The sequence below is a fragment of the Lactuca sativa genome, chromosome 9 (assembly GCF_002870075.4).
Source record: "Lactuca sativa cultivar Salinas chromosome 9, Lsat_Salinas_v11, whole genome shotgun sequence".
Lineage (NCBI taxonomy): Eukaryota > Viridiplantae > Streptophyta > Magnoliopsida > Asterales > Asteraceae > Lactuca > Lactuca sativa.
Window position 1 is genome coordinate 15,495,886 of NC_056631.2, and position 15,648 is coordinate 15,511,533.

Sequence of the window (15,648 nt, forward strand, 5' to 3'; positions counted from 1 at the left end):
AAGAAGTGTTAATTAGAGTCTTGTGATGTTATAGGAGGATTAGAGCTCGGAGGATCGAGCACGAGGGATTTCCAGGGATCGTGAGATACCGAGACACGCGAGGTGAGTCTTCTCACTATACTTTACCTTGAGTAGGTAATCAGAGTTATGTGATAGAGTATGTGTATGTTATGTGTATGCTATGTGTTGTACTGCATGATGTCTATGTGATTTATGTTGTGCATGCTTATAGAGTTGGAACCGGAAGGTTCCCAGAGTTAGAACCTGAGGGTTCACAGAGTTTGGGTGCACGGACCCACAGAGTTATAGCCTCGAGTGGCTAATGTGTTATATGTGGTATTTTGGGGAACTCACTAAGCTTCGTGCTTACAGTGTTAGTGTTGTTGTTTCAGGTACCAGCGATGACCGTGGGAAGGCGCCGGCTTGATCTGTACACACGCAGGGGACTTTGATATATTTATGTGATCTTGGGATTTGTATGATACATATTGGAATTTGAAACTTAATGTTTTATGAAATTAAATGAGAAATGTTTTTTTTATATTGCGAAAAATTATTTTGAAATTCACGGTGTTACACACCTTGACAACCCTAGCAATCACCCAAAAAGGTCCAATATACCGGGGACCCAGTTTCCTCCTCTTCCTGAAGCGGATCACACCCTTCCAGGGTGAGACCTTCAGGAGTACCATATCGTTAACCTGAAACTCCAACTCCGATTGGCGCCTGTCAGCATAGCTCTTTTGCCGACTCTGAGCGGACTGCAATCTCTGCCTGATCTGCTGAATAAACTCTATGGTTTGAAGGACTACTTCAGTCCTTCCCATAAACCTATTACCAACCTCTCACCAACAAACCGGGGTACGACGTCTCCGACCATACAAGAGCTTGAAAGGGGAGCACTAATGCTGGAGTGATAACTATTGTTGTAGGAGAACTTTTCAAGAGGTAGGTAGGAATCCCAACTCCCACCAAAATCAATAACACAGGCCCGAAACATATCCTCAAGGTTCTGTATCGTCCACTCGCTCTGGACGTGGGTCTGCGGATGATATGCGGTGCTGAAATGCAACCTCATGCCTAGTTCCTCGTGGAGCTTCTGCCACAAACTGGAGGTGAACAGAACATCTCAACCATAAACAATGGAAACCGGAACCCCATGGCGATCAAAAATCTCAGGACATAAACATTGGCCAACTTTTCGGCCGAAGAGCTCTCCCGAATGGCCAAAAAGTGGGCACCCTTGGTCAATCGATCTATGATGACCCAAATAGCATCAAAACCCTTTGTCGTCTTCGGCAACTTGGTGATATAATTCATGGTGATCTGCTCCCATTTCCATATTGGAACCTTCAGAGGCTGCAACTTGGCATTCGTCCTCTGATGCTCAGCCTTGGCCATCCTGCCGCTCAAGCATCTCTCAACATACCCAACTACCTCCCTCTTCATACACGGCCACTAGTAGCTCAATCTCAAATCTTGATACATCTTGGTGGCTCGCGGGTGTATAGAAAAACGAGACTTATAAGCCTCCTATAACACAATCTGTCTAACTCCACCAGAAACTGGAAACCAGACCCGACCACACCGGGTCAATAACCCTCGACTATCCGTGACAAACCTATCAATCTCACCTCTAATCCTTTCCCGTTTCCAGTTCTCTTTCTGAAATCCCTCTATCTGGGCCTCTCTGGTCAAACCCAAAAATAGAGAATCGACATATATCCTCATACACATCTCCCTGACTGAAGACCCAGCCAACTTGCGGCTCGATGCATCCACCACCACATTCACTTTACTCGGATGGTAAAGGATCTCACAGTCATAATCCTTAAACACGTCCATCCAACTACGTTGCCTCATGTTCAGGTTTGGCTGGTCCATCAGATATCTCAAACTCTTGTGATCTATGTAGACAGTACAACGGATCCCATATAGATAATGTCTCCAAATCTTGATGGCAAACACCACTGCCCCTAACTCCAGGTCATGTGTGGGATACCGTGTCTCATGTGGCTTCAGTTGACGCGAAGCATAAGCAATCAATCATCCTCTCTGTATGAGGACCTCCCCTAAACCAGTGATGGATGCATCACAAAATACCACAAAATCCTTGACCCCCTCCGAGAGGGTCAATACCGGGGCCTCACATAACCTATGTCGAAGAGTCTCAAATGCTGACTGCTGCTCAGGGCCCAATTGGAAATCTACCCCCTTCCTCGTCGGACGAGTGAGGGTACCACAATCTCAGAGAAGTACTGAATGAATCTTTGATAGTACCCTACCAAACCCAAGAAACTCCTGATCTGTAAGGGAGATTTCAGAACCTCCCACTGCATCACTGCCTCGATGTTGGTCGGATCGACCAAAATCTCATCCTGGTTAACGAGGTACCTAAGGAACTTGACATCTCGTAACCAGAACTCGCACTTTGAGAACTTAACATAAAGCCGTTCTCGCCTCAAAACCCCTAAAATCTCTCGAAGGTGCTACTCATGTTGCTCTCTAGTCTTGGAATACACAATGATATTGTCAATAAACACAATAACCGATTGGTCGAGCATCGACCTGCATATCTGATTCATCAAATCCATAAACACAGCAGGCGCATTGGTGAGCCCAAATGGCATCACCACGAACTCGTGAGGCCCATAACGAGTCTGAAATGCGGTCTTCTCCATGTCTTCATCTCTCACTCTCACTTGATGATACCCAGACCTCAGATCTATCTTAGAGAACAAAGACGCACCCTGTAACTGATCAAAGAGGTCATTAATCCGTGGAAGGGGATAACAGTTCTTCACCGTTAACTTGTTCAACTCCTGGTAATCAATGCACATCTGGTGCGAAACTGAAATCTGATTCCCAACTCAAGTATCAACCATATAAGCCAAATAACATGCACACCCGTGCTGAATATACTAACAAGCCCTGGTTGCCGAAAAAAACCCCGAACCAACCCTAGTGCCCTCTCCATAGATGACCAGTTTCCCCCACTTGAGGTTCGAACTACCACTCACTGGCCCTCACAATCAATCATGGCACTAAACCTGCTCACCCAGTCTATACCCACTATCACACATACATCCCCCATGTGGATAGGGATTAGATTAATCGGATTAGGCACCCCGGAGATCTCCAGTATACAAGCCTGATACACTCCGGATGTAGAAATCCCATGTTCGTTGGCGAAATAAACATGCAACGGACACTCTAACTCCCCAATAGGAATATAAAACTCCTTACTAAATGATCCCGATACAAATAACCAACTCGCACCCAAGTCAAATAACACAAGTGCAGGCAAAGTATTCACTAACAACACACCTATTAGGAGAACACATAGACACACACACACACACACACACACACACATATATATATATATATATATATATATATATATATATATATATATATATGCATGTCATAAAACATAATCAACAGAACAAGAAATAGAAACATACCGGTCACGACGTCTGGTGCCGACCTGGCCTCCTCTACCATGAGCTGGAAAGTGCGACCTCGAGCCCTCAGGGGATCCGCCCTGTCCTGACTCATGTCTGTGATCCTCAGTGTAGCTGGTGCTGGAGCCTGCGCCGACCTGGCAGTAAGCAAGGGGCACTGGGCCTTCATATGGCCCACTTAATCACAATGATAACAAAGTCTGATGTCGGAAGCTGGAGCTTGTTGTCGGTAGTCCCTTGCAATGTGGCCCTGCTTGGCACATTTGTGGCATCCTGAAGAAGATCGATAAGCTCCATAATAAACCTTGCCACACTTCCCACGTGTGTGGCCCCTCTAACTCCCAAATCTAGTATTAGTGGCCCTAAACCGCGTTGGCATAGGCTGCGACTGCGTTGGGGCCGATCTTTTCTCTCTCTTCTAGAGCTCCATCTCAATCTCATGCCGCCTAGTGGCCTCCTGTAACCGCAACAATGAAGTATAACGCTGAGTGGATACAAACTGCCTGATATCCGTCTTTGGCATGCTTAAGTAACGGGTCATCTGAGCTTGCTCAGAAGCAGCAAACTTAGGAAAAAACATGGCCCTCCCTGTGAACATCTTAGTGATATCCGTCACCGACTCCATACCCTGCCTCAAATCCATGTACTCCTGGGCCAAACTCTCATGCCCCACTAGCAGAATATACATAGAATGGAACATCTCCGAGAACTGCTCCCAAGTCACTGCAGTCCTTTGCTTAGGAGAATACAAGCTGGTACAATTCTCCACCAATCCTTCGCCGTAAATCTAAGAAGGTTAGAGCGCACCTGACCCTCTGATCTGCTGGGCAAATGCAAGTGAAAAATCATCCCTCGATGTCAGACAGCCACCTCATGGATATGATCGGATCCTGAACTCCATCAAAAGTCAGGGGTTTCATAGTGTCGAAGTCCCAATACTGAAAGGCTCTCCTAGCAGGCTAGCACCAATGCTAACAGTCGTAACGGTTGTGGTGGTTGCATCAGAAACAGCCTCATACAATGCAACATAACGCTTGTTAAAGTACTCCACCATGGCGGTCTTAATAGACCAAAATATCTCAGGTAACCATGGTCGAAAGTGAGCAACAACCTCCTCCTAAAGGATCCCCCTAATCCTGTCCTCGAACACAACTGACCTTTCCTGGCTGCCAGCTCCCGATACCGATCCAGATCCTATCTTAAATCGTCTCGTCGTCACCATACTAAAAATAAACTAGGGAGATATCAAATAACACACAAATCATACCAAGGGAACCAACTCCCAACAAATACATAGGGGTTGTGACTTCTCTGCTACGCGTACGGGTCCTATGCTTCTAATAGTACAAGGCCATACTACCTTCCACACTTACCAGTATTTGTCTTATAGGATCATCACAACAAACCTAACCAAACATACTAGCATACACATTCACTCTATCATCACTATCCAGAGGAAGGCTAAACATTACGCGATCGGTCGACAAACCCCACATAACTCATCCATGAAACTTCCACCAACCCTGCAACACTCGTGTATGCTAATCGTACACATAATATAATGGTGAGAGACCATGCCCAAATTAGAGCAATCATCTAGCAGAGTTTTGATGAAAACCACATACTCTTCTAGATAATCCAGTGAAATACTAGCAGACTCGCAATTTGTAGGTGTTAATAAATCATACTATTTGGGGGTATGGATTGTGTGTTCATTCGAGTACTCTATCCCCCTCGTGGTTAATATTGTGGGTTGATAACCCTATGTGCTCACCAGTCTCCCAAGCTTGACCCACCTAGTTTTTTTGTATCATAGGTAGTAGTACGAATGTACAATCCACTGAGTTAAGGAGTTTAAGCCATTAGTTAATGTAAGGTCTGTAATGATTACGTTTATGATTATATTTTGTATCAGTTATGACATCCTATGTTTTAGCAATCAACGAAATATATTTTCTTTGAAAATTCTTTTTATGGGACAAATTTCGCATTTATAAAAATACTCTGTTTTTACAATAAGCATAAATAAAATGGTCATTTCTGTCCGAGAAAACTTGGGACGTCACAGTCCACGAAACATAACTTTTGTCTAGGTCTTAGTGTGCAATACATAACCCACATTATGTAACACAAGTTGGTTTGGTTTTGAGTCTTATAGAGGGGTAAAATGGTCTTTTGCTCCTAGATTAGCTTTTAAATGGACCTAAACATGATACATAAGCATAAATATGGATTCTACCTTCATTATTAAATTAGGGTTACTTATTGTGTAGTTTTTGGAGAAGACTTGATACCTCTAGCTTGAGCGTGTGGACTCTATTTGTCTTCTAGTAAGGTGAGTTCTCATAAACTTACTTATTATATGGACTATGTTATGTTATATGTGTAGGTTACACCATTGAAGGCCCCAGTGTAGATAGGTGGTGTAATGGTGAAGACCACTAAAGGTCCCAGTGTGGGTAGGTGATCGACCATTGAAGGTCCCAATGTGGGTTGGTGGTCAGGATGAGAATCTAGTGGTACCATCTGGAGTATGTATGCTAGCATTTATGTGATATGTTGTAAGCAATGTGTGATTTATTACTTGATGTTTGTATGTATTATGTGTATTGTATATGATTTGTATAATGGGTGAGTTGTGATTACTTACTAACCATTAGGCTTACAGTTGCTACTTTATGTTTTTAGTTGCAGGTCCTTTAGGTTCGAAGGGCAAGGAGTTGGAATGATTGGGATATCTGGACATTCACAGATGGGCATGGCATCCAATTATCTACTCTATGTCATGATATAGTTTTAAAAACAAGTTTTGCCTTCTATGTTTTACTACGACTGTCTTGATGTAATGTGAAAAAAATACTTTTATGATTTATTAATGGTTGTGAATAAAACCTTTTGATAAAACCTACACTCTAATTTTCAAAAATTTCAAGGTTGATTTTTGGGATGTTACAAACATATTATAACATGTTACAACACACACTAATTTCCATGTAATCATTTCTTTTCTTTCCCCGATTCTTTTAGTATTTATAAAAATGTAATTTAATAAAACATGTTATTTAAATAAAACCTAAATTTTAAATTAAACATAACATCTAAAAACAAAAAAAAAAAAAAACCATTAGAAGAGGAAAAAAATACATTTTTCCCTAAACTTACTATTCTTTATTACCATCGTACATATAATCCGTCAAGTCTTCTTGAAGTTGCAGGAGTTTTCGTGCGTCTTGAATATCAATGACTTTATGCAAATATTCCACTACCACTGTTGAAATGGTACGTGCCTAGTTTCCGTAGCCATATCTTCTGTAATATTTCGTCCTTTATCTTCAATCACCATTTTATGCATTATGATACATTCATACATAATATCATATAGAGTTCCTAGATCATATGATCGTGCCACATGTTCAATAATGTGCCATTTCGACTTAGAACTCCAAAAGCACGTTCCACATCCTTAAGTGCTCCTTCTTGTCTCCTCTTAAAAAAAGTGTCTCTTGGTTCTACTAGGTGTTGAAATGTCTCCACAAATGTGGAATATGTATGATATATTCCATCCGTAAGGTAGGTGCCAAACTTGTATTCATTTCTATTCAATGTGAAAGGAGCATTCGGTGGATTTCCTGACAAAAGATCGTTGAATATTGGTGACTGATCAGGAATGTAAACGTCGTTGTTGGAACCCACAACCCCCCAAAAAAAAGCATGCCAAGTCCATAAATCGTGGGAAGCAACAATCTCTAGCACCAATGACAACGCTCCATGATGACCACTTGGATACTGGCCTTTCCACACCACTTGACAATTTCTCCATTTCCACTATGTACAATCAATACTTCCAAGCATACCTGAAAAACCATATCTTTCTTCATGTGCCACATAGATAGTTGTTGCATATCATTCAACGAAGGTTTCCGCAGATAAATGTCATCGAATGTTTCAACAACACCTTTTGCCAATCAATACAAACTTTATCTTGTAGTTCTCTCAGATATTCTCATATAATAAAATCGGGTGACCCTCCTATAACCATCAACTTAATTGCCACATCACATTTCTACGACCCTGTGAATTATTGCCTACCTCTAGCATCATATCTTATTTGGAAACAATTAATACCTAAACATATATTTAAGAAGTAAAAAAGATATATTTATTCTATCTAAAAGCTACATTCAAAATATACAAAATTGAAAGAAATGATGTATGTTTTCCAAGGCGTTTGCTATCCGTGCAAACACATTTTTTTTACAAACAAAACATTCTTTTGAAAACGCTTGGCTGGTAGACACATATTTCTGCAAAATAATCGTGAATAGACGTTCGTGCCCTTCTTTGTGATTTCTGTTTAACATCGCACATCTTGTTAGTAGATGAGCTAGATATGGTTGTAGTAGTACGTTCCTATAATACTCGTTCTATAATACTCGTACATCATACTGGTGAATATATCATCATCGATGGACAGATCGAACAGATCCATTTTTTTTGAAACTATTGAAATTTTATAAATACAGAGAAAGAAAAAAAAAGATGTGAATGAGTTTAATATAGACGATATGTATTCATAGGTAAATAAAAAGTAATTAAACATTTTTTTTTGAAAAAATGACCGTTACCACGGTGAAAGTGAGGAAAGGTCAATTTTCAATACATGTTGCAAGCCGTTCTCGTTACCATGAATGATCACATAATGCTACCGGGGGCGGTGTTCAAGCCGTACTAACAACGTTAAGCTGTATCCATGTCGGCCATAACACCTTACGACCGTACCGTGCACTCTTATGGCCCCATCCATAGATATTTTTTTAAAAGAAAATTGAAATAAAATGGCCAATCTTGCATGAGTGTCAGCTGACCCTCAGTAACCATTTTGTTTACTATTTTATTTCTTTATTCCAATACACTTTAGTTGATTAAAATATTGATATAATATTAATTTAAAAAATATAAAAATACATTAAAATATGTATCCTTTCCTCTACAAAATAGACTAATATTGATATATTTCTTTAAATAAAATGTTGGTTTGCTCTTTGATTGATAATATGTGTAGAGAATCGGATTGGGTTGATGATACAAATAATCCAAAACTCCTAAATTTCTCTTAGTTGTCCCTTGGTAAATTTATATTTTGGTTTTATCATTACGAATATTAATATTATGAGAGTTGAATTAAGAAAATGTTGAATTTGCACATTAAAATGTTTAAAGGGCCTAGGTTGGCTAATTTTTGTGATACTAAATTACATAAATGGTTTATATGTTTTACAAAAATTCATAGATTTTAGTTTTACATTTTGAGTAAATTGCAAATTTTAACTATGATTTGTTGAGTTCTTTGGATAAAATTCGGTGATTTTTATACTTTTGAGATTGTGGATTTTGCCTTTTTATCCTATTTTCTTTATGGATTGGATTTCGTCTTCTTTAACTTCAAAAGACTATTGACCCTTTATTTTTATTTTTTTTTATCTTTTTAATTGTTCTCATTATTTGAAAATAAGAGACGGTCCAACACATGATGGATTTACATCAACGATTTGCTCGTTTCTTTCACCATTATAATATGAATTTATCATGTCTAGCTGACAACTTTAAATAGATAAGAACATCTCCAAAAATATAATTTTTATATCAAAATACAATAAAATATTGTGTGAATAATGTTTAAAATTATATGTGCTATCAAAACACTTTTCATCCTATTAGGTCTTTCACAAATATGGCTATTTTTAGAAATTCAAAGTGCTTCCAAAAAGTCGTGGATGAGATTCTAGTTTTGGTATATGAAATATAGAGCTCAAAGGAAGGGTTCGTTCTGGTGTACGTGGAAATGTTACAACCTTATTTATTTTATGAAATATACGACAACTCTTTGTTAAAGTCCTTTACAAATCTTTGCTAAAGTCCTTTATTATAATTCATGAATAATTTTGGTATATGAAAGATAGAGCTCAAAGGAAGGGTTCGTTCTGGTGTACGTGGAAATGTTACAACCATATTTATTTTATGAAATATACAACAAATCTTTGTTAAAGTCCATTACAAATCTTTGTTAAATTCCTTTATTATAATTCACGAATAAGTTCCAAATAAAAATTTATTTACGAAAAAACATAAATTATTGATAATTGTGACGATTTTGTTATTTTTTCCGGTTTACCGATTTCACTGCTGACATTGACATCTAATCATTAAATGAACTGGGAAAATCTCCATTAAAGTCTTATTATTTTACCTTAATTTACGAATAAATCTCAAACTAAATTTATTTACGAAAAAACATAAATTACCGGTAAAAATGATGATTTTGTCATTTTTCCCCATTTAACATACATTTTACCGGTTTCATTTCTGATCTGAAGGCATGCATAATCATTAATTATATATACTAGCAACAACTTCATCGTTTTTGAAATTTCTTAAAAATAATTCAAATTGTCTAATATAATTTTATGTAATCCAATATATCTATCTAATCAACTGATTTTCTGCCATTTTTCCCAATAACATTTATTTGATCGGTTTCATTGATGACCTTAACATCTATCCATTAAATGCCACGATGAGATAAATATCAAGATTTATAATAAACTTAGCATTATATAATCCATTATATTCATTTCATCACCTTATTTAATGACTAGACATCCAAGTCAACAATGAATCCAGTAAAATGTGTTTTACAAGTAGAAAATTGTTGAATCATTACTTTTACAAGGAATTTATGTTTTTTGGTAAATAAATTTTAGTTTGAGACTAGCGGCGGACCTTAGTGGTGCCCCAGGGGTCCCCGGTCATTGCTCTGACGCCGGCACGTAGTGTAAATTTTTTTTTAATATTTTTTCTATTGGGTGCACCGTCTTCAAACACGAGCGACACTACTAATATATATTTTTTTGGAATATTTTTTAGTGTCATCCCTACGAAAATGTTCTACGTCCGCCACTGTTTGAAACCTATTCATAATTAAAATAAAATAATAAGACTTTAATGGAGACTTCTTCAGCTCATATATTGACTACACGTCTATGTCAGTAATGAAACCGATAAAACGGAAAACAAAATCATTACTTTTACCGGTAATTTATATTTTTTATAAATAAAATTTAGTTTGAAATTTATTCCTAGATTGAAATAAAATAATAAGACGTTAGCTGGATTTTGCTAACCTATTATTATTTGCATATTTTTTATTTCGGATCATTTTATGAAACATAGACTATACCATAAATTAGCAACAAAACCCCATTTTCAACAATTATTCGGTAAAAATGTACTCCACGTAGCAGATTACACCACTAGCGGCTTCATCCTGCAACCCGTGGATAATTTAACCGATCTGATAGAGCTCTTGAGAAAGCCTTGGAGTGATGATAACTTGAAGTGGTGTCACCTTCGGCAACGCAATCCCTAAGCCTTCTGTCATGTCCACAAGTTTCCCCATTGGCGTTGACAAGTCAAACCCTTGAAGTAACCTAGCAAGCGTCAAATGAATTACTTGCAAAGCGAACGTACTTGCAGGGCACATTCTCCTTCCTGAACTGAACGGAATGTACTCAAAATTCTGACCCTGATAGCCTACGTCCGAGTGTTCATTAAGAAACCTTTCGGGTCGAAATTCATCAGGATCCGACCAAATTTGTGGGTCGCGATGTAGCTTCCATATGTTCACAATCAGTCGAGTCCCTTTGGAGACATGATAGTCCCCGATATAACAGTCATCAATGGCCTCACGAGGTCCTGCTAATGGTCCTGGTGGGTACATTCGGAGTGTTTCCTTCACTATAGCTTGTAGATAATGTAAATTTTTTATATCTGATTCTTCGACCCATTTCTCTCTACCTACATGGATGTCAACCTCCTTCTGGGCTTTTTTCATGATGTCGGGATTGTTCAATAGCAAAGAAAGCGCCCATGTCAGCGTCTCCGCCGTGCTTTCTGAACCGGTCAAGATCAGAATCTAGGAAAATTATTTGAATTTTAGTTAGAGGAATGATTAAATCTTGAAATAGAGATAGGAAAAACTGAGTTACGAACCAGTGTTGTTGCCTTGATAATGGTTTCACGCCGATAGCCATACATTTCGGCATCTTTTGACAGGTTTGACAGCATCACATCGATGAAATCGGATTCTTTATCGGCATCATGTTCTATTCTCTTATCAACATGTTCGTCCAGCCACTTCCCGAGGACACTATCGAGCTCTTTCGCAGCTTCCTTCATCGCTTTCACATGCCCTCCAATGTCCATCCATTCCAAATTCGGGATTAGATCAGACACGACGAAAACGCCACTAAGGTACAACCCTTTCTTTATGGCTTCTTTTACCTGCGAATCTTCGTCATTACCACCATCGGAAAATCTTTTCCCGGCCAACATTCTTACAATTATATTAAACGTTACGTGCTCGAACCACTTGGTCATGTCGACTACAGATGCTTGATCTCCATTCTTAGAGAGCTCGTTAATGAGGTACTTCACTTCGGAATCACGAACATTCTTGAGCTTTTCAAGCCTTTGATTAGTCAAGAGCTGCAAAGTAACCAGTTTTCGGATTTCGCGCCAATACGGTCCATATGGTGCCAGGGCGAAAACAGCACTATCGTAGCCCATGTACCTGCTGACTGTCATATTCGGTCTTGTTGCGAAATTTCTGTCATTGGTTGTGAAGCAATCTTTCACCATCTGCCAACTGCTAACAACCAATGCTCGATGGCTACCTAACTGTAGAGAGTAGGCTGGCCCATAGTCATCAGCCATTTTTGCTAGTATCCTGGCTATAGGAGCTTTGCCTTGTAAACGATGAAGGTGGCCTACAAAAGGTAATGCCCCTGGTGGTTCTGGAGCTGCTAGTTTGGTGATATTTCTTGTAATGTTTTTTGTGCTTCTTTTGTAAGTTAAGATTAGAACAGAAAGAAAGAGCCCTATCAATGGAAGAAATTGCGCGAAAGTTTCCATGTCGATATATGGTAATTAAAGTGTTCTTATTGTGGAAAACCAAGTAACACTTGGTTTACGTTATATAGGCCAAGACTCCAAGAATATCGAAACATTTCTAGGAGTTGCAACCAAAATGGCCAAACAATTTGGTAGGTGAATTTTAATCTATTATAATATTATTATAATAAATGAAGATAATTTTATTAAGAGTTTTGATATTTATTATTTTATAATATTTTTTAAATAAATATATCACATGTTTTTTCTTTTTTTTTTTTCTTTTTTTTTTTATTTTTAAAATTAAAAAGCCACGTAATATTTATATTTATATATAAAATATTAAATATAATAAATATTATATTAAATTACAATTAATATGTTTCTTTATTTCTTATTTCAAGATTTTATTTTAAAAAATATTTATTATTTACATTTTAATATTTTTTTTAAATCATCCCGTGTAATACATTGGTTTTACACCTAGTTTATAATAAAAGAAGGTTTATTATGCATGTTGTATTTTATTGATAACGAAAGAAATAAAAATAATATAGTTAACAAAATGAAATTTTTTGCATGGGTTAAGACCAGTTGGTGTATGCAACACCCACAATCGTTTCTGTCACGTGGCCTTCAAAAAATGTCGTTATGTAACACTCCAATCCAGGTATTCCATTGTCTACCTTTAGGTATTTTCATTTTGGCAAAAAGGGCCCTTCCGTACGTTGGGCGTACATTTGGTACGCTTAGCATACATGAGTGTTGTGCATCGGGTGGCTAAGGCTCTTACGTTGGGCGTACGAGCAGGTACGCAGGGCGTACGTGGCAGGTGGCTAAAACACTAATTTTTTTATTTGCATCATATTTAAACAACCTTATATCATTTGGACAAAACCCTAATCAATCTTCATAGCCTCATTTCGTTCGTTAACCCCATATATTCATGAGTGTGTGATCCTTGAGCTTAAAGAGTGACCATTTTAGAGAGCACTCAAGAAAGAGAAGGTGGTGATCAAGTCTTCGGTGTCATTAAGCTTCTAGATCTTGCATCTAGTTCATCTTGAGGAACTTCTCGAGTGTGAGGTTTCGGACTGATAGGCGAGCAACTATTGTGTTTAGCAGACTGAGGTGAGTCTTCTCACTACACCCATAGGTCAAAGGCACTAAGGCCGACCCATTATTTGATATGAGATGTTTAGTAATTGAGTATGCAATGGTTTGCTAATTGACATATGTGTAGATTTTTGTGAAGACCATATGGGGAGCCCTTGGCAATTGGCAAGACCATGGGGGAGCCCAAGGCTCTAGGATACAAGACCATGGGGGTAGCCCATGACATTTCTAATGAAGACCATGGAGGGAGTCCATGGGAAAATTATATATATATATATATATATATATATATATATATATATATATATATATATATATATATATATATATATATATATGTGTGTGTGTGTGTGTGTGTGTGTGTGTGTGTGTGTGTGTGTGCATGGCATTATGTGGTTACGTGTGTTGGGTTTTAGTATACTACAACATCCTATGGTGCGCATACAACCCTAAATACCTTGGATCTATGTTTTCTCTGTTATACATGCAAATATGAAGTTTCCAAGATATTACCCTATACTAGCATACAAATATCATATACTTGGGTAATAAAATAGATATAATACATACCTTTTTTTATGTAACTTGTCTTCATGAAGCTTGAGTGCCTAGTGCCCCAAGTGTAACACCTTAAATGGTTCACACAACACCATGAACACTTGGAATAACCTTGAGAATAAGGATACTTTGGTTTTCTCTATTGAAATCGGCCTTGCCCTTTCGTATACACACACCAGTGCCAATTTCACCAACCAAGGACATCTTTATATAGTGTGGAGATTAGGGTTAAACCCTTATGCCCATGACCTTTCATATCATATGATCCATGGGTTAAACACTCCATGGACTATGCATGAAAGATTAGCCCAACCTAAATAAACTTGGCCCATCACACACATATATCTTAGAGTCCATATTTAATTAGTTCCTTTTGATCACTTAATTAATTATAAATTAATTCTTGATCAATACTAATTAAATAATATGATTATATATTAATATATTAGAACTTATAATATATTAATATAAATCATTAGTATCCTTTTTCCTCATCTTGTCTATCCAATTGTCCCGATGCCATGCAACCCAAATGGACCATGCCGGGTCGGGTCAAGTCTTACCAATTATAGTTATGGACTTAGACATTAATCCAACAATCTCCTACTTGGATAAGTCTAAAAGTATTATTGAGTATGAATTCAAACCCCGACTAGGGATCGTAGCTCTCAAAAGCTTCTGTGGAACTATGACCTTGCCGATGAATTATGACCTTTGTCAACGACTTTTCCATTAGATAAGGGATCATATATTCCTCCATTCTAGATATCATATGGACTGAGACATGGATTATAAATCATTCTCTCTATCCATTTGTTGTTTCCCGATTTCCGATTTATGATGAGTGACTGATTGAACAAATCAAATCAGTCATGGCTTGGCCAAGCACTCACATGTGTCACCACTAAATCATCGAGGGGCACACAAATATCGCTTTTTATCCCGAAGGTAAAAGGAATGGATAAACTTCGACTCATATGGCTTGTTCTACTACTTGTTGAATCATACACAAAGGCACGCTTTATAACATCAAGTTACCAAATGCCTTTTCATGCAATCAATATACAACCAACTCATAGTAAAAACTCATATCTCTAGGTTTGAAGAATATAAGATAGTATCGTCTCATGATCACTCGTGATAAAAATCCATGAACTGATTCAAATGAGCGCGGGTTGAATCCAGTACTAAGAACTTATGAGCACTCATGAATGTTGTAGCACAACTTTGTCCACCAACTTAGACCTCTACAAGCCAACCCATGACAGTCTTGATTCATATCTATTTCCAACATATGACCGACTGTGGATGGTTTTGAATAACGTAGTCATTCCGGAAGAATAACCTAGTTATTATGGAAGTCAAAACATGCAAAGTGAAACACAAGAATAAATGAATCTAATATGATATCAAAACCTATGAATATAAATAAAACACTTTCTATTTATCACCATACTGATTACTCATTATTCATTGTTTCGTTTTTATCAACTTTATAATTGAAATTAAAACACTAGGTGTCCCATGCTCCAAGCATGTATACTATGTTTTCTAAACA

At 37.8% G+C, this 15,648-nt stretch overlaps 1 protein-coding gene across 1 annotated transcript; it reads right to left on the reverse strand.

Moving 5' to 3' along the window:
* Window positions 1-10,608: 10,608 nt before the first annotated feature.
* LOC111885523 (xanthotoxin 5-hydroxylase CYP82C2) lies at window positions 10,609-12,487 on the reverse strand. Its single transcript, XM_023881766.3, has 2 exons — window positions 11,517-12,487; window positions 10,609-11,439 (listed from the first exon to the last, which is right to left on the reverse strand). The coding sequence occupies exons 1-2, from the start codon at window positions 12,435-12,437 to the stop codon at window positions 10,810-10,812; spliced, it is 1,551 nt and encodes a 516-aa protein (XP_023737534.1). The 5' UTR covers window positions 12,438-12,487; the 3' UTR covers window positions 10,609-10,809.
* Between the last annotated feature and the right edge of the window lie 3,161 nt (window positions 12,488-15,648).